General features: G+C 49.4%; 1 protein-coding gene across 4 annotated transcripts in view; it reads left to right on the top strand.

Moving 5' to 3' along the window:
- The window catches only part of LOC113583022 (syntaxin 1A (brain)), a 66529-nt gene that overhangs the window by 28629 nt on the left and 13900 nt on the right, over positions 1-24000 (top strand). For all 4 annotated transcript variants that reach the window (XM_081723544.1, XM_081723546.1, XM_081723545.1 and 1 more), the window contains exons 4-6: positions 11225-11299; positions 13780-13853; positions 14682-14790. In XM_081723544.1, coding sequence (XP_081579670.1) covers positions 11225-11299; positions 13780-13853; positions 14682-14790 — 258 coding nt within the window. The remainder of the gene's footprint in view (positions 1-11224; positions 11300-13779; positions 13854-14681; positions 14791-24000) is intronic.

Genomic DNA, 24000 nt, shown 5'->3' with positions numbered 1-24000 from the left:
TAGAGGTTAGTAGGAACATTTGCTGTTGTAGGTGTGGCTTCCGTGTCTTGTGGGGGTGGGGGGGGTGGGGGGTGGGGGGGGGTAATGAATGTCTGGGGGTGAAATCCAAGCTCACGGTTCCTTCCACTCACGTAAATTACGACAAGCTGAACATTTGCAGCAGACAGATTCTCTTTTCTCACGGGCTTTAATTACATTCCAGATCCGTCGGACTTGCCCAGAAGTTTCACATATATTAAAGTGCTGATTAGAAGTAGTTTGTACTCATGGCCTCTTGCTTCGATACATCCTAGCGATTGGCTGAGTCCAAACAAATGAAGTGCTGCCATGGCAACGCTATCTTAACAGGGACAGTAAGCAGGCGCTGTGTGTTGCTGTGGGAATGAGGGGTGTAGCTTTATGGATGTGGAGTCTCATTATCCTGCTCATAGTAATATGCCTTCTCCCCGTATGTAATGTGCAGGCGCTTCTGTTTGATCATTTTGGTTGAAGTTTGTGCGCTGGCACGGATGTGTAAAGAACAGGAGACGCATTCCTGAGCTCCTCAGGTCACACGTCTCTGTCACTCTCTGGGCGAAAAGGCAGGTGTGTTTGCACTTCTCCAAGTCCCTTCGTAGTGAAAACACTTAATGGACGCGTTGCAGTCTCTGGTCCTGGTCTCTTCGGGCTCTTTAGAGCCTGTGTCGGGACTCCTGGGAACTTTGGTATCTCGTGAGAAGGGCACCACGCTGCTCAGGTCACGTGCAGCGGGGCGTTTGTTATCAGCTTCGTTGGCAAGCACCTTCCGCCGTTTGCCTTCCACGCGGATGTTTCCATTTAAGGGCATGATAGCATCGCAGGCACAGTGAGAGGACCTTGTGCACAAACAAAAATGCTCCTACGCTGGGGTATCAGGTGCCATGATACACCCTGCACTCACACACACACACACACATACACACACACGCAGGTCCCATCTCCTCTCCGGTCTCTCCTGTATGAAGCATTTATCTCAATCAGCTCGACGTTATCTAACTCTAAAACACCCTTGACCACAATGGTATCCATCACAAGATGTCTTGGTTTCCTCCATTCACAAGGTCATCCTAGTCGCACTATGAACTTGTTTACTAAACTAAGACTATGAAATTACACTTCCATTTTTCATTTTCAGCGAGGGATGGAAGTCATTTTCTTACATATGAGGCATTTGTGCATTTTGTTTCGTCTAAGGCTTCCTTATAATGCCACATTAAAGGCTCATTTCCAACATTGCATTTCTTCATCATGGTCAGTAATTTTCAGCTAGCAGATCCAATTAGCCTAATCTAATTAGCAGATCAAACTAGCTAAATTTCCTCTGTGTGCTCTTCTTCATCACTAGGCTTTAGCTTTGTTCCCTCTCATATACAGACCACACTCTTAAGGCTGAAAGAATCATGAAACCCCACAGAAGTGTTGAGTTTGCATGCATGCAGTTATGTTACAGAGTTGGGAGAGACACAGATGTGAGGTCATGCCTTACATAATGAGCAGCAGCTCTTAGACACGCCGGGTCAGCGGGCCGGATGAGACAGCTCTCAGGGTAACGAGATTAAGATGGAAGCTGCCTTTTGCCCTGATGTTTTTCTACACTCCACTGCAGGAGCCCATCACCTCCTGAAGAAGAGGCCCGTGTGCTGAAGACCGTCACTCAGCTCTGCACCTGTGAGGTCTGGGCGTGAGGCGCGGTTGGAGCTCCACCCTCTGCTTTTACTGCCGCTTTTCTGACAGCCACACTGTGAAGTACACAGTGCATTTGACACTCTTTTCATGTATTTTTCCAGATCAGTCTTAAAGACCTTGTAATTAGGCACCAGTTGAAAGAATATCATGAATTGTCGCTATGCACTGTTGCTTCTGTGCTCGTGCTTTGTCCTTTTGATGACGGCGCAACATATACTAATTACCAAAGAGACTTCACCCCTATACGTGTCACCCAGAAGATACCTCTTTACCTCCTTCCTCTGGTTCTAGATTTGCATCCCTAGAGTTTGGAAGTACTCCTGGAGTGTGTTCCGATGCCCTCAGCCCATTAGCAACAGGAACAAAACCTGTTCTACATGATTTACCTAAGCCTATTTGTGCGAATAGCACTATCGATTCGACTTGATTTACCAAGGAGCTTTTCAGGTGTAGTGGTGTGGATATTTCACAGCCAGCCCCTTATAGTCATTTTAGAGTTGGATGATACATTTTCCTTCAAAGGCTAGCTACAGTATATCTTAGTAATGCTTTTTTCCTATCGCAAATATGTCTGCCCCTTCGTTTTAATGCGAATTATTCCGCCGTTAAACCCAAAGTATTTCAGAGCTACTCTGTGACCCGTGACAGCTAGACTGTTGTTCACGGACTTAAGGACGGGCTTGTTAACATGTGTAAATGTGGTCTTGGTGTGGTATTTAGACCCCAGGGTGCTACCTTGCCTTTGTCTGGAGGTGCTGAAATGCCTCAGAGGGGAACCAGTGAGAAGGTTCGGGGCAGTGTAATGACAGGCTGCAGACCAACAAGCCAAAGTCACAAAGGACAGAATTCGCTCACTGAGTCCTGTTTAACAGAATCCCGCTGTGAAACTGCGATTACTGAGCATGAAGTTCTTTCCCTGGGGTTTGTGCTACCTCATAAATCACTGGGCCGGCTCAATTTGTACTGGTCTTCAGATGTGCAAGACTGGAAGGATACCAGTGGTTTTTGATTCCAGTGTGTATGATTCTCAAAACCACCTTATTCTGGCTAAAAAAGGCCTGGCCATTATTCAGTTAACTTAGATGTTGGAGAAGAGAACGAAGCAGAAATGGTTTGACTCTGGGCCACGAGGGTATATAGTAATGTGTTGTTGTTGTTGTTGTTGTTGTATAGCCACTTTATATGTTATGTTATGTAGGTTTGAGGAGCTACCCATTTCCACCCATTTGTAGAAGGTCAATCCTGCCACATGCTTAACGGGACCTCCTGGCACGGATGTGGAGCTGCTGCCACGGATACCGTGTGCAAAAAGGCGAAGGCATGCCGGTCTCTGCAGTGGCGGCTGGCGAAGAAACCCAACCTCCCTTTGCTTTACAACCCGCTGTAGCCTTATAGTGCAAATATCGCGCCGCTGTTAACACAGATGGCGCAGCGTCTCGGGCTATAAATAATGCAGAAAGGCCGGAGGGCTGTGTCCAGCCCTGACGTGTGGACGGGCTGCTGTTAACAGCTGGAATACGAATTCAAGTTCCAAATGTGATTTTCCAGGATCACAGTGGGAGCGTGGAGCTTCCTGGGATCTGGAGGCAGTAGACTCAAACATGGCATCCCATTTCTTAGATGCATTCATAGATGTTTTGCGTCTCATCCTGTACATCGGATCTCACATTTTGGAAGCTCCTTCCCGCATCTTCTGGCTTGCACACAAGCTTCGATGTTGGATCGTGGATAGAGTGCCCAGTGCATTGTGGGGATTTTTTTTGGCCTTGATGCCGCCAGCTTCTGCTTCTTTGCATGGCCAGTGTTTTTTGCCTGCTGGGTATTTGATATGTTTATGGCTTTGATTTTATTCCTCCCATTACAGGCTCGTAATGGCCTGTGGAGGTACGTGGATGCTGCTGTCTTTGTCTTTGTTGTTCTCCTCCTGGTCTGCACTGGGACCCCTTAACCTCTGAGCACTAGTGACATCTCCCACATGTTCTTTCAGTACAGTCCTGTTAGGTGAATTCAGTCATTCTGGTTTTTTGATTCTAGCCATTCATGGCACTGAAATAGAGTGTACTTTTAACTCTATCCAACTACCTACCTACCTACCTGCCTACCATCCCTCTATCCATCCATCCATCCATCGATGCCTCTATCCATCAATCCATCCATCCAGCTTGTAATTGCCTGTATAGCTTTAAGAACATCACACAGATATCTTCTTGGTGAGCTGTCTGTAGTCTGTAGTGTGGAATGGAGAAGTGCAGTCTTCTACCTTTGGACGCAAAGCACGTTCTTATCTCCAGAATCCTACCAAAACCAATTTAACAACTTTTAAAGTGTTCCTGGGGCCTGCGTCTTGATCAAAATGAGACATGGATCTCCATGTAATACTGGACGAGCCGGTATCACGTTTCATTTACGGATTTGAACAGGCGCTCACTAAATGAAGGGCATGGTTGAAGGCTGAGGTCAGATGCCTGGTCAGATGCCTGGTCAGATGTCTGGTCAGATGCCTGGTCAGATGCCTGGTCAGATGTCTGGTCAGATGCCTGGCCAGATGCCTGGTCAGATGCCTGGTCCAAGGCTGTTGGTCTGCTTGCTTCCCCTTATGCTCTCTTCAGTGACTATTAGTTATGGCTTTCTATCTGATATCTTCTTTAAAATCTTTTCTTCTTCTTCTTTTTCATCTTTTATTTCTTTTACAATCGGTATCCACACAACAATAAATATGTTTCAAGAGGACTTTTGTTTCCCAGTTTGATAACTGTTTTAAACGTGTTTGAAAAATGTGCAGTGTGTTCCGACGTTTCATAGAGCAGACATTCTCATTTACGAGACCGCTTGTGATCTGTTAATGTCGCGACTATTGGCCGGACTTGACACCGTTCCAGAAAACTTTCAGCCTGTTAGTCCCCTAACCGCGTCATTTCATCTATAAACTGGACCAAAACATTACAGGGATTACTTAAGGTAGCGCAGTTTGCTTTATTGATAAAGAGGATTTGTCTCTTCTCATATTAGCTTCCAGTATTTTAATTATGCTATTGCTAAAGATGAAGCTTGGAACATGTGAACAAATTCCCTCTCGCTCCTCAGTTTTTGAGTTTGATGCTGACAGTCTAATCAGAGAGGTCCTTCTATCATAACCACCCAAGAGACTGAATCGGGTCAGATTGACAAAATGCTGCTGCCCTCCCCCAGACCAGCATTCACAGTTCAAGAAATGAACAGATCTAAAAAGGAGGTGAACGTTGTTGGTGTTACTAAATCCTGACCATAGAAGAAAGTGGGGTGGAACGACGAGGTTGCTTTACTTGCACGTGCATGCAGCAGTCGTTGGTTGGAGCCATGACTCTTGTGTGTTTTCACTGTGACATTAGCGTGTGGTCCCACCCCCTCGAGATTTATTCATCTGATTCAGTTAGATTTTTTTCCAACTGTCACATTCAATTCTGAGGTAAACAGAACTCACGACAGATTTAGAAAAAGCACAAGACTGTTTAAAATGCAACTGAATGGCATATCAATAGAGGTTGATAATGAAAGGGGCTCTCTCTCTCTCGCGCTCTCTCTCACTCTCTCTCTCTCTCTCTCGCGCTCTCTCTCACTCTCTCTCTCACTCTCTCTCTTGCTCTCACTCTCTCTCTCTCTCTCGCTCTCTCTCTCACTCTCTCCTGCTCTCTCTCTCTCTCTTGCTCTCTCTCTCTCACTCATTCTCTTGCTCTCTCTCACTCTCTATCTCACTCTCGCTTTCGCTCTCTCTCTCACTCTCTCTTGCTCTCTCTCTCGCTCTCTCTCTCACTCTCTTGCTCTCTCTCTCTTGCTCTCTCTCACTCACTCTCTTGCTCTCTCTCGCTCTCTCTTGCTCTCACTCTCTATCTCACTCTCTCTCTCTCGCTCTCTCTCACCCCTTCTTGCTCTCACTCTCTCTCTCTCTCTCTCTTGCTCTCTCTTGCTCTCTCTCTCTCTCACTCACTCTCTTGCTCTCTCTTGCTCTCACTCTCTATCTCTCTCTCTCTCGCTCTCTCTCGCACTCTCTCTCTTGCTCTCACTCTCTCTCCCGCTCTCTCTCTCACCCCTTCTTGCTCACTCTCTCTCTCTTGCTCTCTCTCTCTCGCTCTCACTCTCTTGCTCTCTCTCGCTCTCTCTCTCGCTCTTGCTCTCACTCTCTCTCTCTCTCTCTCTCTCACTCTCTCTCTCTCTCTCGCTCTCTCTCTCACTCTCTCTCTCCCGCTCTCTCTCTCACCCCTTCTTGCTCTCACTCTCTCTCTTGCTCTCTCTCTCTCTCGCTCTCACTCTCTCGTTTTTCTCTTGCTCTCGTATATTAGGCCTTAGCGTAGCTCAGTTGTTACTTCTCTTGATGGGCAGTAAAATGACACACCCCTCCCTCTCCCACGTCTGACACGCCTCCTGTCGCGGGCATGTGGGCGAAAGGTGGGGGTGTTTGCCAGAAGAGGAGTTCATTACCATGGAGATCGCAGAGAGTGCAGTCAGCCTGGCATCGTTTCTGCCACGGACGGGCGTAAAGGCGGTTACAGTGTACGTTTTATGTATTGTAGTGTACATTATCTGCCAAACAAGAAAATCAACGTCTTTGGGAATTAGAAGGTGGTTGAATCCAAATGAAAAAGGTTGTTTGCTTTTGTAAGGTTGTTAGCGCTGTGTTGGCCCTCTCGGAATAGTTCGAAGTTTGATTCTCATTAAAGTTTAATTGGAGGCAATTATACTGAATCTAATCAGTCGAGAGGTTTAGACTATACATCATATTACTGCAGTACTCAGTACTCAGGGGAGTAGTGTGCTACTTCAGTCAATCTAATAAGCACACACACACACACACACACACACACACACACACACACACACACACACACACACACACACACACACACACACACATCTCTCTTCCACTACACATCAATAAACACACACACACACACAAACACACACACTAACATCTCTCTTCCACTACACATCAATAAACACACACACACACATCTCTCTTCCACTACACATCAATAAACACACACACACACATACATCTCTCTTCCACTACACATCAATAAACACACACAAACACACACACACTAACATCTCTCTTCCACTACACATCAATAAAAACACATACGAGAAGCAATTTAGTCTAACTAGTCTAACTGACATTTCTAACTAGTGAATCGCTTTAACAGTAATAAATGGATAATGATCACATGATGTCTGCTTGTTTACATTCTGCCTCTGGAATGTTTTATAATGTTTTATATTGCTTTATATACAAGAGCTTAGAATCTGACAGGATGTTCAACTCTTGCTTTTGGTCAGAATTGTTTGATATTTAACTAAATTGTGTGTGTGTGCGCGTGTGTGTGTGTGTGTGTGTGTGTGTGTGCACGCATGCGTGTGGGTGTGTGTGCGCATATGTGTGTGTTCTTGAGTGCATCTGTGTGTATGTATGTGTTTCGGAGTTTGTACTGAGGCTACCCTACCAATTTGTTTTGAGGTTCAAATATGTGTGCTTCATGCATCTGTCTCTCTGCACTTCAGCCTTCTTTAAACTTCCAGAGTTTGGAGACCCCTAGATCCATAGAACCCTAAACCCTTAGAAACCTTGACCCCTACACCCCTAGAAACTTAGACCCCTAAACCCATAGAAACCTAGACCCCTACACCCCTAGAAACCTAGACCCCTACACCCCCAGAAACATATACCCCTAGACCTCTAGAAACCTAGATCCCTATACCCCTAGACCTCTAGAAACCTAGATCCCTATACCCCTAGACCCCTAGAAACCTAGATCCCTATACCCCTAGACCCCTAGAAATCTAGATCCCTATACCCCTAGACCTCTAGAAACCTAGACCCCTATACCCCTAGACCTCTAGAAACCTAGATCCCTATACCCCTAGACCCCTAGAAATCTAGATCCCTATACCCCTAGACCCCTAGAAATCTAGATCCCTATACCCCTAGACCTCTAGAAATCTAGATCCCTATACCCCTAGACCCCTAGAAATCTAGATCCCTATACCCCTAGACCTCTAGAAATCTAGATCCCTATACCCCTAGACCTCTAGAAATCTAGATCCCTATGCCCCTAGACCCCTAGAAATCTAGATCCCTATACCCCTAGACCTCTAGAAATCTAGATCCCTATACCCCTAGACCTCTAGAAATCTAGATCCCTATACCCCTAGACCTCTAGAAATCTAGCCATCAGCACACAGCTGGAGAGGCGGACACCCCTTTCATCATTTTATATTTGTAGCTCTCTTCTTGTGTGTGTGTGTGAGTGCGAGCGTGCGTGTTTATGTAAGTGTGTGTGTGTGTGTGTGTGTGTGTGTGTGAGCACTTCAAAGCTCATGCCTCCATCTCTCACCTGTCTGTCCTCCATATTTAATCAGGGCCTTGCGTGGGGGGGTTTCAATGGTGGGCTTATTGTTGCTCCGTGTGGAGTCCAGCCGTCGGCTTTCAGAAGCTGAAATCAAAACGAAAGCGAGGGAGCAGAGCAGGCGAACTAAAACACGCGCGTCACGGATTCTCACCCCCACCCTCCGCTATCCGGAGGAATAATATGGAATGCCAGTGGAGGAACCTGCTTTATTGAAGGATTCTGAAAGTCATCTGGAAGGCTTGGGCCAGAGCTGCTCCACACGCGTCTCAGAAGAAACCTCTTAGAAACAGCATTCGTGTGTCCGGAGGAAAATTTACTCCGATCACTCCAGCGCTGTCCAGTGACAATGCAAAGGTGAGAGTGAAACGCCGAAGCAAGTGCACTAGTGCAGCGAGGAACACGTCAGCGTTTTCCTGGGATGGCTCGGTGCTGTCCGAAGTACGGAAGCTGTATGACAACGACCTGAGAGCTCCTTTCCTTTCGGCATGTAACAAACCCCAGCTGCACCGCTTGCCTGGGGTTCATCGGGCGTGCAGGTCTGCCTGGAACGAGAAAATGGACACGCTCGCACGGTTCTGTACCTCCCAGCGGCATGACGTGGGTTTGTGAACTGCGGTACACCCTCTGGATGTTCGGTGTGCTATGGATCCCAGTCAGAGAGCTGGTCATTTTCTCCTCGTGATCACACGCACACACACACACACACACACACGCACACGCACAGACACACTCTTCTCTTCTGACAGCAGCTGACACTGCTGTGCTGTCGGAAATGTCGACTGGCATTCATAGCCACACAGAGGCTCTCCTCTGCATGCTGTGCATCAGGCCCTTCTCCAAGTGCCTTATGGGATTTCAAGTCCACAGCTCACTGCCCTCTCAACGACATTCTCAGTTCCACTGAATTACACTGTCCATCAGTCATTCCTATTGCAGGAACAAGATGGAGGACCTCCAGTCGTTTGATCCGTAATCACTTTATTTCTCATTGTACATGTACATGGCTTTTATTTTTTTTTTTAGAAATAAAGACTCACTGTAGGTTATATTTGAAAGAAAAGCACCGTCTTCGAGAATGAATAAGACTCTGACATAATAGAAACGAAAATAGAAATGGCTTTACAAATTCCAAATTATGTATTTAACAGCAGTGCAGTAGTTATAGTATAGTTATAACTATAATTATAGTCATATATCTATATATTTATTAGATAAACCCCTAGCTCCTTTAAAATGCCAGAAAGACCCTGTTGGTAATGTTTGGGGTCTGTCTGTTCTTGAGGATGAAACAATGTGTTCACGGTTGAGCAGAACTGATGGACTGGGCAACTCTTAACGGTCAGAGTGATGGCTGTACGTACAGAGGTGCGGCCGCACCGTGAACCAGCCACCGGACGGGCCTGACTAACCTGGCTGGACGTGTACGCGCCCGGCAGCGTGCAGCCATTAGGCGGTGTTGGCTATCGCCTAGGCTCTGGGGATGCCGTGGGGGATCAGACACGATGCTGCCTGCCCACAAGCTTCGGCTCCTCCAGCCAATTAGAGAGCCGCAAATAGGGCAACGCGTTTGAACAGCTGAGCACTGGGATCTACTAGGCACACAAGGGTGTTTGTACAGGGTCCGTCTCCCCGCACACAGCAGACACCATCCCCCACAGAAACAGCCCGTTTTATCAGGGTGCCAAAGGCAAAACCGACCTGTTCCCACATCGGCAGTCTGACGCTGCACATGTCCAGAGCTCTGGTGCTGGGTCTGTGCACGACATTATTCTGTTACATGGATGAAGTCCCAACTGGTGCATTATAGCATTGTGAGTGAGAAATTCAAGGCTTTCTCTCTCTCTCTCTCTCTCTCTCTCTCTCTCTCTCTCTCTCTCTCTCTGTCGCCTCGTTCTTGGTACGCAATCTGTCTCTTTTTTTGTCTCAAGCTATTCCCGTCTCTGTCCTCTCGCGCTCGCGCTCGTGCTCGCGCTCACCCACCCCCTCTCTGTCATCTGAAAGCTGATTAACGGTTCCGTTTCCTCCTGTTCGAGTGGCCCTCTCTAACCGCCCGGCCTCGTCTGCACGACCTCGTCCTTCCATTTACCACGTCTGCATCCTGTCTCGGCCCGCTGTGAAAAGGAGAGAGGGAGATCAGGGGAAAGGATGGATGGAGAAAAATGAGCAAAGTCGAAGAAAGAGTCAGCGGATAGATGTGGTTAACTGAGTGAAATGAAGCGTAAAGATCTTCATTATTCTCATGTTTAAACAGCTGTCAGAAGCATAAAGGCTAAATCAAGGGAGACATTGTTAATAGTGATCAGTGTGTTACAATAGAGAACCTACATGAAACACAATTTAGTGTAACTCAGAGTTACAGAAAAAGAGAGAGAGGGGGAGGGAGAGAGATGGTTAGAGAGAGAGAGAGAGAGAGAGAGAGAGAGAGAGAGAGGGGGGAAGTCACAAACAGATGGTCACTGGCTAAGCTTCTACTCAATATGGAGCCACATATGAGTCTTATGGCTCATATTTAAACAAACACACACGCGCACATTGAGAGAGAGAGCGAGAGAGAGAGCGAGAGAGAGAGAGAGCGACAGGATGGGTACACAGACTTTTAGGCGGGTAGCATATATGTCTGACTATGACAGTCTTCATATTAAAAGTCATTCCTGTTTTCCTGTATATAAGGAAAGGTTGGAGTGTGGGGTGGGTCTTGAAATAGGAAAATGGGAAAATGACTGAAATAACCAACTTAAAAATTATGTTCATAAATCTTTTATTGAATTAAGCCCATGACACCTCCAGAAGGCTCAGTAGTGAAGTTTGGCGCACTAGTCCCAACCCCTACAAGCTCACTTTAAACCAACTGTGTGTGTGTGTGTGTGTGTGAGCAGTCATTTCCTGGGATCGAGCTGTGTTACTGTGTGCACCTAGATGCACACGAGGTCACACAGAAGCTCTGGCTCAAGTCGAGTGCTCTCACATTGCACGCGTTTGCGTATGTACATGCCACACATGTATGTCTGAACAAACACTGCACTGGATTTGCTCTCACTTAGGCGTGTGTTTGAGGCACTGATTAGAGAACTGCAGAGAGATCCATGTATTGTTTGGTCATCAGTCTTAATTACTGTCTCTCTGTGTCTGTTTTTACACAGAAACGAAAGCTGAACTGGAAGAGCTGATGACAGACATCAAGAAGTTGGCCAACAAAGTGCGCTCCAAGTTAAAGAGTGAGTCCTCTCGCCTTAGATACAAATATGCCATAGTGCCACTGAAATAACTAATTAAGACAGGCTGCTGGGAAAGGTAAATAAACCCTTCACTCTACCCCCCCCCCCCCGCTCTCTCTCTCTCTCCCTCTCTCCCTCTCCCTCTCTCTCTCTCTCTCTCTCTCTCTCTCTCTCAATCCAGCACTTCTGAGCCAGTATTGATTGAGCGCTCTTGGATATTTTTGGATGTTTGCTTAACTAATAGGTGATGAATAGTGTTTGTGGTGTGTGTGTATGAGTGTGTGTTTGTGTGTGTGTGTGTGTGTGTGTGTGTGTGTGTCTGTGTGTATGAGTGTGAGTGTGTCTGTGTGTCTGTGTGTATGAGTGTGAGTGTGTGTGTATGAGTGTGTGTGTGTGTGTGTGTGTATGAGTGTGAGTGTGTGTGTGTGTGTGTGTCTCTGTGTATAAGTGTGAGTGTGTCTGTGTGTCTGTGTGTATGAGTGTGAGTGTGTGTGTATGAGTGTGTGTGTGTGTGTGTGTGTGTGTATGAGTGTGAGTGTGTGTGTGTGTGTGTGTCTGTGTGTATGAGTGTGAGTGTGTCTGTGTGTATGAGTGTGAGTGTGTGTGTATGAGTGTGTGTGTGTGTGTGTGTGTGTGTGTGTGTATGAGTGTGAGTGTGAGTGTGTGTGTGTGTGTGTGTGTGTGTGTGTGTGTGTGTATGAGTGTGTGTGTGTGTGTGTGTGTGTGTGTGTGTGTGTGTGTGTGTGTGTGTGTGTGTATGTATGAGTGTGTGTGTCTTAATGGCTCCATGCGCTGTGGCTGAAGATTGTCTGCAGAATGGCACAGGTGGTCAGAGTCATTGTTGGTGATGATTCTAGTGGTAATGTGGGTTGAGGGGAGGTGGTGTGTGTGTCTGTGTGTGTGTGTACATGTCACTTTGGATAAAATTGTCAGTTAAATGCTTCAGATATAACTGAGTCACATTCCAGATTGTCTGTCTGCTTCTCCCAGTGTGTCTGTCTCTCTTTCTGTTTTTCCTTTTATATGGGCTTAGCGAAACTATGCTGTCTCTCCCCTCAGTCAGAAATCAAAGCTTGCCCTCCCTGGTATTTGAGTCTTTGCCCTCCCTGGTATTTGAGTCTTTGCCCTCCCTGGTATTTGCGTCTTTGCCTTCCCTGGTATTTGCGTCTTTGCCTTCCCTGGTATTTGCGGCTCATTCTTTTTCGGCTGCCACTTCATTTCTGCGTCAGTTGCTGGCCCCTCGAACCATTCTCCACAGCAACCCATCAATCACGCTCTTGCCTGTGAGGTCAGCTAATTAGCCTAGCGCCAGCTAACTACATGGCGGGGGGTTTCATCTGGTTAATGACATCCTAATCTAAGCAGAAGTGCGTGTTTGGGCTTCAGTCAGCAGTGTGGCGACTAACTTGAAAAGGAACGTGGATCCATACACGAAAAGCAGATGCTGATGGCCACAAACCGCTTGGTGTCTAAAATCAGAGTGTGGGAAGGGTGTTATTATTATTACTATGGCAACGGTGCATGTTGAATTAGGCAGGTGTTCTGCTACCTGGTTTTGGGGAAATGTTAGTAAGGTTTTTTTTTAAACTTTGGGCCGAACCCGTATGTGGCTGGTTATGGCAGTGCAGAAACAGATCAGGCCCAGCATTCAACCCGACAACATCATAACTAACAGATATTCGGTGGCGATTAGCCTTCAGCACTCTAAAAAGCTTTAGCTGTATTTAACAACCCACCTCGGACCATCTGGGTAAACCCAGACTGCTCTCATTAGTACGGTGAGCGGCGCTCTAGGTTAGTCACAGGTCCAGAGGGGCACGCTGCAGTTCTGCTCTTTTTCCCGGGCCGGAACCTCCCACAGCCTGTCAGTCCGAGCCTCTGTCGTCTCCGGCGGCGCTGGGGACTGTGTGGATGGGTGGGCTGTGCTGCTGTTGTGTCAGGAGGGGGGGGCTTGGCGCTGTTAAGAGCAGAGAAAGGTCAGCAGCGCAGGTCGTTTGGAGGGCTGACATTTGAGGCATGTAAAGTTGTTGGACTTGTCAGGATGTACACAGCCACCTCCTTCTGGGAACAAGCAGTGTGGCACCTCCACAAGAGTGAGCGCACACACACACGCGCACACACACAACAACAACAACAGGACTCTCACACCAAGAACACTTAGTCACTACCCAGCAGGGACTCAATTACCCATAACTATTCTGGATCAAATAATGGGACTCTTATAAAACTGATTGAGGCACAAGGAACAATGCAGAAAAACAGCCTTTACTGAAAGAAGGATTTGCACCTTATGGCATTTAAAACTGTGACAAATTTGGAAGCATGAATGAGTTATGAGTGTAGAAACCGGTGAGTCTCCATGAGCTTGCTGGGTCTCACGGGAATGTGACACCAAGACCACCAGCACGAATCACTGAACTCAGGCGCCTGTGAAGATTAAGATAACCTGAATCCCAGTGACCCTCTGTATGTCTCTGCAGGCATTCAGCAGACCATCGAGCATGAGGAGGGCCAAAACCGCTCGTCAGCTGACCTGAGGATACGCAAGACGCAGGCAAGTGAGCCAGCGCTGTTCTGCGATCAGACATCATCAGATTACACGTGACGTTTAAAAACAAATAAACCCGACATTCGTCCGGCTAACCCAGTCTGGGGTGGGCTGACTGGACGGCTTTCAGAGGAGTCGGACATGCAGCAGGAATACCGGAATTCCCATCGTGGAGCGAAAGGGGCGTTGCGTGTCCTTGCTAACACACTGGAGGATCGTCCGTCCCCCTCGTATGATGCAGCCTCGACTCTTGCTTATTTGCTCCGTCCATGGCGTGGATGTGTAGCCGGAAGACACAGACTTTTCTTTCCTCACGGTCTTGACTTGTTTTTGAGATGACTTGAATTAAAGATTATATATGAGATGTACGTATATATAACGACCCATATTTAGATGGGTCAGGTAGAACATCCCATAATTGAGGTGCTCAATGGTGGAAAGATGCTTTGGTAATGTTTATGATGTGAGTGTCAGATGTTAACTAGCACCTGGGTTACACAATTTTGTAAAAGGTGAAGTCTGAACATCAGCTATGTGAGGAATAAAATTTAAGGATCGATGACTGATAGCTAACTATACTCACATAACCGTACTGTCTATATTGCTTTGATTTATGCTTTTGTATTGCTTCTCTCTCTCTCTCTCTCTCTCTCTCTCTCTCTCTCTCTCTCTCCCTGCCCCTCAGGCTGTGGCATGTTGCTGTGTATTTCACAGTGATTTTGTTTCTTTCTCCAAGAAGAAGTTAGAATTTTTCAGATGGTGCCAAAATGTAAAAATTCTGGAGAGTGGTTTGAATTTTTTCCGTCTGTCCGTCTTTTCCTCCTTGGTTTGTAGCACTCCACCCTGTCTCGTAAATTTGTGGAGGTGATGTCAGAGTACAACGCCACGCAGTCGAGCTACAGGGAACGCTGTAAGGGGCGCATCCAGAGACAGCTCGAGATCAGTGAGTGCACGCACACACACACACACACACTCACACACATTCTCACACACACTCACACACATTCTCACACACACGCACACTCTCACACATGCTCACACATTCACACACACGCACACTCACACACACACACACACACACACTCACACACATTCTCACACACACACACTCACTCACACACACACACTCTCACATGCACAAACGCACACTCTCACACGCACACTCTCACACGCACTCACACGCACACACACTCACGCACACACACACACTCTCACACACACTCACACGCACACACACACACACACTCTCTCTCTCTTTCTCTCTCTCATGCACAGATTGAATAGACAAAGAGAAAGAGAGACAAGAAAGGATGGTTGGTCATTGAGAAAGACCCCGAAGACCACCGGATGCTATTCTATCCTTCCTGATTAACTTAGAGATGGTGACCCTCTGGTGGTCAAGCTGCGCTACTGCAGGTTACTGACGGTTGAAGTCCTGCATGACTAATGTGGGCTTCTCTCTCTCCTCTTAGTAACGCTGTTTCTGAGACTCAGCCCAGCTTCTGTCTGTCACGTCCAAATGGCCTTTTGATATTTGTGGAATTGGGTTCATTCTGTACAGTCGCACCAAAAACACTTCTCCTGGGGAGCTGCTGTCCCTCCTCCCAGTACGCCATCCAAACAGGAAGTGGTTATACCTTCCAGGCCTCAGATTTATTGATCAGACCATGATAACATTACACATCAGGTGTTCACTCTTAAAAATGTGAATCAGACGTTAGTCCCTAATCACACAAGTACTGCTACAGCTCAGAGCATCCTGATTTCTCACTCTGAATTCTCACTCTGATTCTGAATTCAGTTTGAGATGTTTGGTGTGAACACACGTCCTGGTTCAGAGCATGCATATGACACTCACACATACCACAAAGCTGAATCAGCCCAATCTGATGTGACTGTGTGTGAATGTGATTTTTCAGGTATTATGCAGCACCTGTAGCCCCTATGGGTGCCTCACCTGTAGGGGGCACCGTGGATAGAGTGGAAATCTGCCTAAGTGAATCGTTTCAGGCTCTTTCCACCTGCCATCTGTGCTTTCGTTGCCAGGGGTATTAACTGAGCCCCACCTGTGCTGACTGGACCCAACCCACCTCTCTGACACAGATGGACTCTGCTCTGGTGTGTGGAATACAGTAGCGTTCTCTCTGCATTCAGGCTCTAGGGTTGTGTATCCACTAGGTGTATGGGTTGAGTGTGCACTCGGGATAGCCGTTTTATAATGTGACTCACTAATGTGCACGCACACACACACACACACAGATGTCAGAAGTTGGAAAAGCAAGGTTGGAGTTGCCAGCTGGTCTGGTCATAGGTGTGTCCTACTGTTTTTTTTTTTCAGAGGCAGTAGGGAAGAGATTACAAGAGAAAATGGAGGGAGGGAGGGAGGGAGGGAGAGAGAGAGAGAGAGAGAGAGAGAGAGATTGTAACATACGGTGTGCAGTTGGACGGTGCTGCAGCACTGTTTGGCAGTAACAAAGCAAATATAAATGTATAATTTCTTCCACTGGACCATGATACAGTTCTGATATTTTAAAATCCTTATAAATTTTCACATGTTTTACTTTTCAAGGTGCAGTGATGACATTTCATAATCTTAACTCTTACCCTCACTGTTCAGTCCTATCCCGCATGCGGTGGTGCAGCGGAAGGCTCTCTGGTGGGCGTGGCCCCATGGCGCTGTGTTACCTCCTCTCCGCTCCGCCCCGTTCCTCCCCTCCCCGGACACTTCCTCTGATGGAACCACAAACGTTTGACCTATACCAGAGCTGGTGGCTGCAATGTCAGCTGATCCAACACAAAGCCCAACCCTGCAAACCTTTAGGGCCGTGCCCTCACGCTTCTCAACCCCCAGATCAAATGGCTTTTGAATCCTACTCTGCTCCAGAGCCTTTTATGTGCTGTTCTTGCCAAACCTGCGCTGCCCAGGAGCTTCCATCACTCAGTGGCTGGGACAAACTGGTACAGGGGTCGGAAACGCAACTCAATTAGGCACCAACACTCCCACCCCTAGAGAGGCTTAATAGAAATGCAGTGCCTCTACTCCTGAAAGAGATTGATGGGTTTAACGAACCTTCACGTAACAGGGCTTCTTAATACTTGGCCAAGGTGGGCGCGTTCATTTGAATACATTTGCATATATGTGCATATGCTTTAGGGCAAGGACTAGGATGGGACCATTTCTCCCTCGCTTATGATGACCAGCACTCTATAAATAAGCTATTTGCATGCATTTGCATACCAATGGGCTTGCTGCCACGTGCGCTGTGAACGTTTCAACATTCCAAGGCCACGACGTGGGAATCGCACGTTGCCCTGAGATGCGAATGGTTTCTGCCCGATGAAGCTACCTGAAAGCTTTGTTTCTGTCCCAGCTTCCTCTAAGGCTAGCAGCCTCACTGAAATGATATGGACGAAGTAAGACGCAAAATTGATTTCCCTTGGTTTGGGTCTCCATGGCAACGCAGTGGGTTCTTTCACTCTGTCTTTACCCACTGGAATTGCATGTCTTGAAGCCAATGAACAGTTTGTGTGTGTGTGTCTGTGAGTATGGGTCTATACACGTGTGTGTATTCTTGGTGTGCAAGCGCTGGATAATTTTGCGTGTAATGTTCAAACTCACCTCATAACCTCGCAGCCTTCGTGAGATTTTGTCACAGCGATGAGGAGATCTTCTGCTGAACTTCTGCAGTAAACCAGCTGAGAAGACCCAACACTGTTTAATGGTGTGTGGTTCATCACTGAGACCCCGAGAGGGTGAAGCCCTGTTCATTCCTACAGCCCACTGAGACTATAAACATGAGGGTACCATGAGCAGAACTCTTAGCATCTGAACAACCTCCTGTCTGTCCCGTATGAACTTCTATTATGTGCTGTGTCCATATGTGGGTCATGGGTATATGGGTTTGAGTGTGTGTGCTCCACAGAGTTGTGTGGAGTGTGTGGGTGTGGGGGTGGGTGTGTGTGCATATGTGCTCTACAGAGTCCTTTGTGTGTGTGTGTGTGTGTGTGTGTGTGTGCATGTGTGCTCTACAGTCCTGTGCGTGTGTGCGCGCACACGCGTGTGGGTGTGGGGGTGGGTGTGTGTGCATATGTGCTCTACAGAGTCTTTTGTGTGTGTGTGTGTGTGTGTGTGTGCATATGTGCTCTACAGAGTCCTTTGTGTGTGTCTGTGTGTGAGTGTGTGTGTGTGTGTGTGTGTGTGTGTGTGTGTGTGTGTGTGAGAGTGTGTGTGTGTGAGAGTGTGTGTGTGAGTGTGTGTGTGTGTGTGTGTGTGTATACCCCCCCTTCTCCTTCTCCTCCCTCCCCTCTTCAACACAGGACTGTTCTGCTCTAATTATGGAGCCTCCCACACGCATGATGACTGCTCATCCACCCTCAGTCCTGCTGCGTGACTACCTGAGTTTAGCCTCCTCAGTCACGAACGGCCTCCTCCACACGCTAACTCATTACCCTCTCTCACTCCCTTACCACACACACACACACACACACATGCACACACACACTTTTATTCATTTAAACACATTTATACATCCTCTTTACAGGAATCAAATGTGGGTCATTCTCCCACACGTGATGCTAGCCGGCTGCGTGTAGTTGCTTGGCTCAGGCTGAGGTCATAAGGCCAGTCAAAGTGGCATCGTTATTGGCCACTGCGAGGGACTTTAAAGAGATGAGAGGAAGTCAAATGGAGCAGTGTCTGACGCTGAGTCTGAAGCCCGCAGGTGCTTCCATTGTATCTCATTCCCTAGAGACTTCCTGCACTGAACCGTTGCTCACGGGTCTCCTTCTGGCCCTTCTGTTGCAGTTAATGTCCCATTACAGTGAGCCTCTAATCAACCTAAGTGTTCTCGCACTGAGGATTTTTCCTGCAATTCTCCACCTCCCCCGGGGGGGAGCATTTGAACTTTCTGCTAAGTTTGTGAAACTGACTCTGATCCTTTGCTCGCATGAATGAACTTTTGTCTCGACTAACAAACAGCCAGCCAGCGAGAAAGCACGGAGACGTGAAGCGTTTTCGGGGGAAATGGGTATAGTGGTGCTTATTGTGTTTAAAAGTGTGAGATCCAGAGCGTGGATCGAGATCCTGGAGTGAAGCTTCCTCATCATCCATGTGATGGTGCTACACCTACACCACTTACAGCCTGACAGGAACAGTCTATATAGAGGACCTTGCTTTGATTTTCGTTTGCGTGTTCGTTCTTTCAGTTATTCTGTACAGCCAGAGTGTTGTCCTGGATTTTGTAATACCCTGAAGTTGATTAAATGATTGATGTAACTGGTTGGGAACTTTGTGGACACACCTGACTGTATGACCTGCTGGACCTGGGCCTGGACATCTGGAAGTGAGCTCCTCTGACTGCTCAACTGAGCCTGTGTGTGTCTATTCTCATGTGTGTTTTCAAAAACGCACACTTTACGCTTCTTCCAAAACAAAGGCAGAAACACAACATTCATTAGCATAAATGACCTGCAGCTTAAGGATTTGTTAGTGTACGGTATCAGTCACTGACCGCAGTGGAAATTAGGACTGTGTTCTAGCAACCCGCATGAATAATTAATGCTCAAAGGTGCCCCCTAGTGGTGAAATGTTTGGATCCTTCCAGCTTGATGGCTTGGAATTGGCCGGCACGTAGCCCAGTCATGACAGCCCAGGCTTGCAGCACAGTGACTCCGTCATCTTTCCCGCTGTCAGTCCACATCGCTCAGAAGAGTGTGAACAGAGAAGGCAGGAGGGTGACGCAGAGGTGACACACTGACACAAGTTAAATACAAGAGAAAATTGAGAAGAGAAGCCACAAAAAACAAGGGAATAGGGTCAAGACGACAGAAATGAAGGGATAGCAAGTGACAGGTGCACGAGAGAGAGAGAGATGGCAGTGAGTCAGAGTGAGAGGAGAGTGAGCCCGTGGTCATGCCCATTTATGGACAGCAGACGAAGGGAAAGGGGTTGAGAGACACGGGAGACCATCTTGTCTGACCTCCTTGCGCCCCTGTCCAGATGGGTTGGTGTGTCATCTAATCAGAGCTGTCTGTGTCGAATGGACAGACAGCCTCCTTTATGGTGGCCACTGATCGAACGAGATAGCTGCGCTAAATGGAGTGTCAGGGGTAACCGTACATACGGCACAGCCATAGCGAAGCTGTCTTCTTAGCATAGCCGTCCATATTCACAGGCGCTAATGTGGGCTATCGCTTTGGGCGCTGTGTCGACATGGCCCGACGATTAGCAGTACACGTCACTCCCGGGGGTGAAACCTTCATGGAAATCTGAGCAAAACGGCATAGAGCCGTGAAGCCGGACATGCCCGCGCCAGGTTTTCCATGACTGGAAAGGTCAAACAAACGCCAGCATGCAGATGTTTCCTTTTGGTTCGTTCTATTTGTCAGCCTTTGGGACATGCCTCTGAACTCAGCACACGCACGCACGCGCACACACACACACACAGACACACACATACACACACATTGAGTCACTGGGACTAGATCGTGCAAGCCTGCAGGGTGGTGGCACTAAAATGTCAATGCTGAGCTGAATCAATATTCCGACCCTGAGCACTCAGGGTCCATCAAACCCCTGAAAGCAGAACTCATGTTTATGTTTACGTCCGTTGTGTTTACTTTGCCACGGACTAAGCCCAAAATACATTCGTGGCAAAAGAGAGGTGAAGCTTTGCACCAGAGTTAGCTGATAAGGGGGTACGGCGCGCGACCTACCGCATCCGACCTCTCAGGCTGGAGCAGAAGATGAATGGAACTTAGGTGGACGAGGCCATGATCTTCTGGGTCACGGGCGACCTCTCTGACAGACCCCAGTAGCTGCCGGTCTGATTTTATATAATTTTATATATGTAGAACTATATAAATATGTATAATGTATATGTGGTAGCGGTTACAGTGCACAGCCACTATAGCTACACTTTAAATAGCGGTCGTTGTTCTCATTTCCGATTCCGTCAGGTTTTACTATAGTGAGCAGCGCAGCGCACTGAGCATCACATTTGATGTATTCTAACCTTGTTTACTGTGCTTGTTTTATTGCGCTATGTGTTTTTACTGTAGCTTTTTTAACCACAGCTAGTGTTTATGTAACTGTTGCTCTTATGTATCCTGTCTCTCTGTCATGCTGCTCTGACACTTGACTTTCCCTCTGGGATCAATAAATTGATCTGTCTATCTAATTTCCCTCTGTATCTCCTAGGCAGATAAACGTATGACTAATATATGTCCTCTCTCTCGCTCTCTCTCGCTCTCTCTCGCTCTCTCTCTTTCTCTCTCTCTCTTTCTCTTTCTTTTTCATTCATTTCATTCCTAATCCTTTGGTATGGTAATTGGTATGACTGTTGTACAATTTTGGCAAAAGTAAACTTATATGTGGAACATATAGGTGTGGCCAGGCTGATGTGGGGCGTGGTCCTGGGAGAGGCGCGCTACTCTGAGGGTGTGGCCAGGCTGATGTGGGGCGTGGTCCTGGGAGAGGCGCGCTACTCTGAGGGTGTGGCCAGGCTGATGTGAGGCGTGGTCCTGGGAGAGGCGCGCTACTCTGAGGGTGTGGCCAGGCTGATGTGGGGCGTGGTCCTGGGAGAGGCGCGCTACTCTGAGGGTGTGGCCAGGCTGATGTGGGGCGTGGTCCTGGGAGAGGCGCGCTACTCTGAGGGTGTGGCCAGGCTGATGTGGGGCGTGGTCCTGGGAGAGGCGCGCTACTCTGAGGGTGTGGCCAGGCTGATGTGGGGCGTGGTCCTGGGAGAGGCGCGCTACTCTGAGGGTGTGGCCAGGCTGATGTGGGGCGTGGTCCTGGGAGAGGCGCGCTACTCTGAGGGTGTGGCCAGGCTGATGTGGGGCGTGGTCCTGGGAGAGGCGCGCTACTCTGAGGGTGTGGCCAGGCTGATGTGGGGCGTGGTCCTGGGAGAGGCGCGCTACTCTGAGGGTGTGGCCAGGCTGATGTGGGGCGTGGTCCTGGGAGAGGCGCGCTACTCTGAGGGTGTGGCCAGGCTGATGTGGGGCGTGGTCCTGGGAGAGGCGCGCTACTCTGAGGGTGTGGCCAGGCTGATGTGGGGCGTGGTCCTGGGAGAGGCGCGCTACTCTGAGGGTGTGGCCAGGCTGATGTGGGGCGTGGTCCTGGGAGAGGCGCGCTACTCTGAGGGTGTGGCCAGGCTGATGTGGGGCGTGGTCCTGGGAGAGGCGCGCTACTCTGAGGGTGTGGCCAGGCTGATGTGGGGCGTGGTCCTGGGAGAGGCGCGCTACTCTGAGGGTGTGGCCAGGCTGATGTGGGGCGTGGTCCTGGGAGAGGCGCGCTACTCTGAGGGTGTGGCCAGGCTGATGTGGGGCGTGGTCCTGGGAGAGGCGCGCTACTCTGAGGGTGTGGCCAGGCTGATGTGGGGCGTGGTCCTGGGAGAGGCGCGCTACTCTGAGGGTGTGGCCAGGCTGATGTGGGGCGTGGTCCTGGGAGAGGCGCGCTACTCTGAGGGTGTGGCCAGGCTGATGTGGGGCGTGGTCCTGGGAGAGGCGCGCTACTCTGAGGGTGTGGCCAGGCTGATGTGGGGCGTGGTCCTGGGAGAGGCGCGCTACTCTGAGGGTGTGGCCAGGCTGATGTGGGGCGTGGTCCTGGGAGAGGCGCGCTACTCTGAGGGTGTGGCCAGGCTGATGTGGGGCGTGGTCCTGGGAGAGGCGCGCTACTCTGAGGGTGTGGCCAGGCTGATGTGGGGCGTGGTCCTGGGAGAGGCGCGCTACTCTGAGGGTGTGGCCAGGCTGATGTGGGGCGTGGTCCTGGGAGAGGCGCGCTACTCTGAGGGTGTGGCCAGGCTGATGTGGGGCGTGGTCCTGGGAGAGGCGCGCTACTCTGAGGGTGTGGCCAGGCTGATGTGGGGCGTGGTCCTGGGAGAGGCGCGCTACTCTGAGGGTGTGGCCAGGCTGATGTGGGGCGTGGTCCTGGGAGAGGCGCGCTACTCTGAGGGTGTGGCCAGGCTGATGTGGGGCGTGGTCCTGGGAGAGGCGCGCTACTCTGAGGGTGTGGCCAGGCTGATGTGGGGCGTGGTCCTGGGAGAGGCGCGCTACTCTGAGGGTGTGGCCAGGCTGATGTGGGGCGTGGTCCTGGGAGAGGCGCGCTACTCTGAGGGTGTGGCCAGGCTGATGTGGGGCGTGGTCCTGGGAGAGGCGCGCTACTCTGAGGGTGTGGCCAGGCTGATGTGGGGCGTGGTCCTGGGAGAGGCGCGCTACTCTGAGGGTGTGGCCAGGCTGATGTGGGGCGTGGTCCTGGGAGAGGCGCGCTACTCTGAGGGTGTGGCCAGGCTGATGTGGGGCGTGGTCCTGGGAGAGGCGCGCTACTCTGAGGGTGTGGCCAGGCTGATGTGGGGCGTGGTCCTGGGAGAGGCGCGCTACTCTGAGGGTGTGGCCAGGCTGATGTGAGGCGTGGTCCTGGGAGAGGCGCGCTACTCTGAGGGTGTGGCCAGGCTGATGTGAGGCGTGGTCCTGGGAGAGACGCGGTACTCTGAGGGTGTGGCCAGGCTGATGTGAGGCGTGGTCCTGGGAGAGGCGCGCTACTCTGAGGGTGTGGCCAGGCTGATGTGAGGCGTGGTCCTGGGAGAGGCGCGCTACTCTGAGGGTGTGGCCAGGCTGATGTGAGGCGTGGTCCTGGGAGAGGCGCGCTACTCTGAGGGTGTGGCCAGGCTGATGTGGGGCGTGGTCCTGGGAGAGGCGCGCTACTCTGAGGGTGTGGCCAGGCTGATGTGGGGCGTGGTCCTGGGAGAGGCGCGCTACTCTGAGGGTGTGGTAGCGGTGGAGCTATGGGGGAATGGCTGGCCAGGTGTACATTAGGCAGGAGGACACAGCCTGTGGAGATCTTCCTTCCTTCTCTGGATGGTGTCAGGGTGGATGTTCTTGTGGGGCAGCAGGGTGGAGATGATCATTTCGACACTGGAACACCTGGATTGACTCTCTGCCACTTTGCAGACCAGATGACCTCTACTCTCTCCTGTTCTGCTCTTAGGTCGTTGGTGCCAGTGTGGATGGTTGTGAAGTTGTGTGTGCTGAAACAAGGGTCAGGAAGTATTTGATGGCCATCTGTTGTTCTTAGACACCGTATTTGTGATGTTGTCTGACCTAGCAAGCGTGTCTCCTGCTGTAGGAATTCTCCATGAGAGTGTACGAGTATGGCAAA

Source organism: Electrophorus electricus, chromosome 11 (assembly GCF_041902795.1).
Source record: "Electrophorus electricus isolate QZ-2024a chromosome 11, ASM4190279v1, whole genome shotgun sequence".
NCBI lineage: Eukaryota > Metazoa > Chordata > Actinopteri > Gymnotiformes > Gymnotidae > Electrophorus > Electrophorus electricus.
This window is presented reverse-complemented; position numbering and strand designations above follow the sequence as displayed.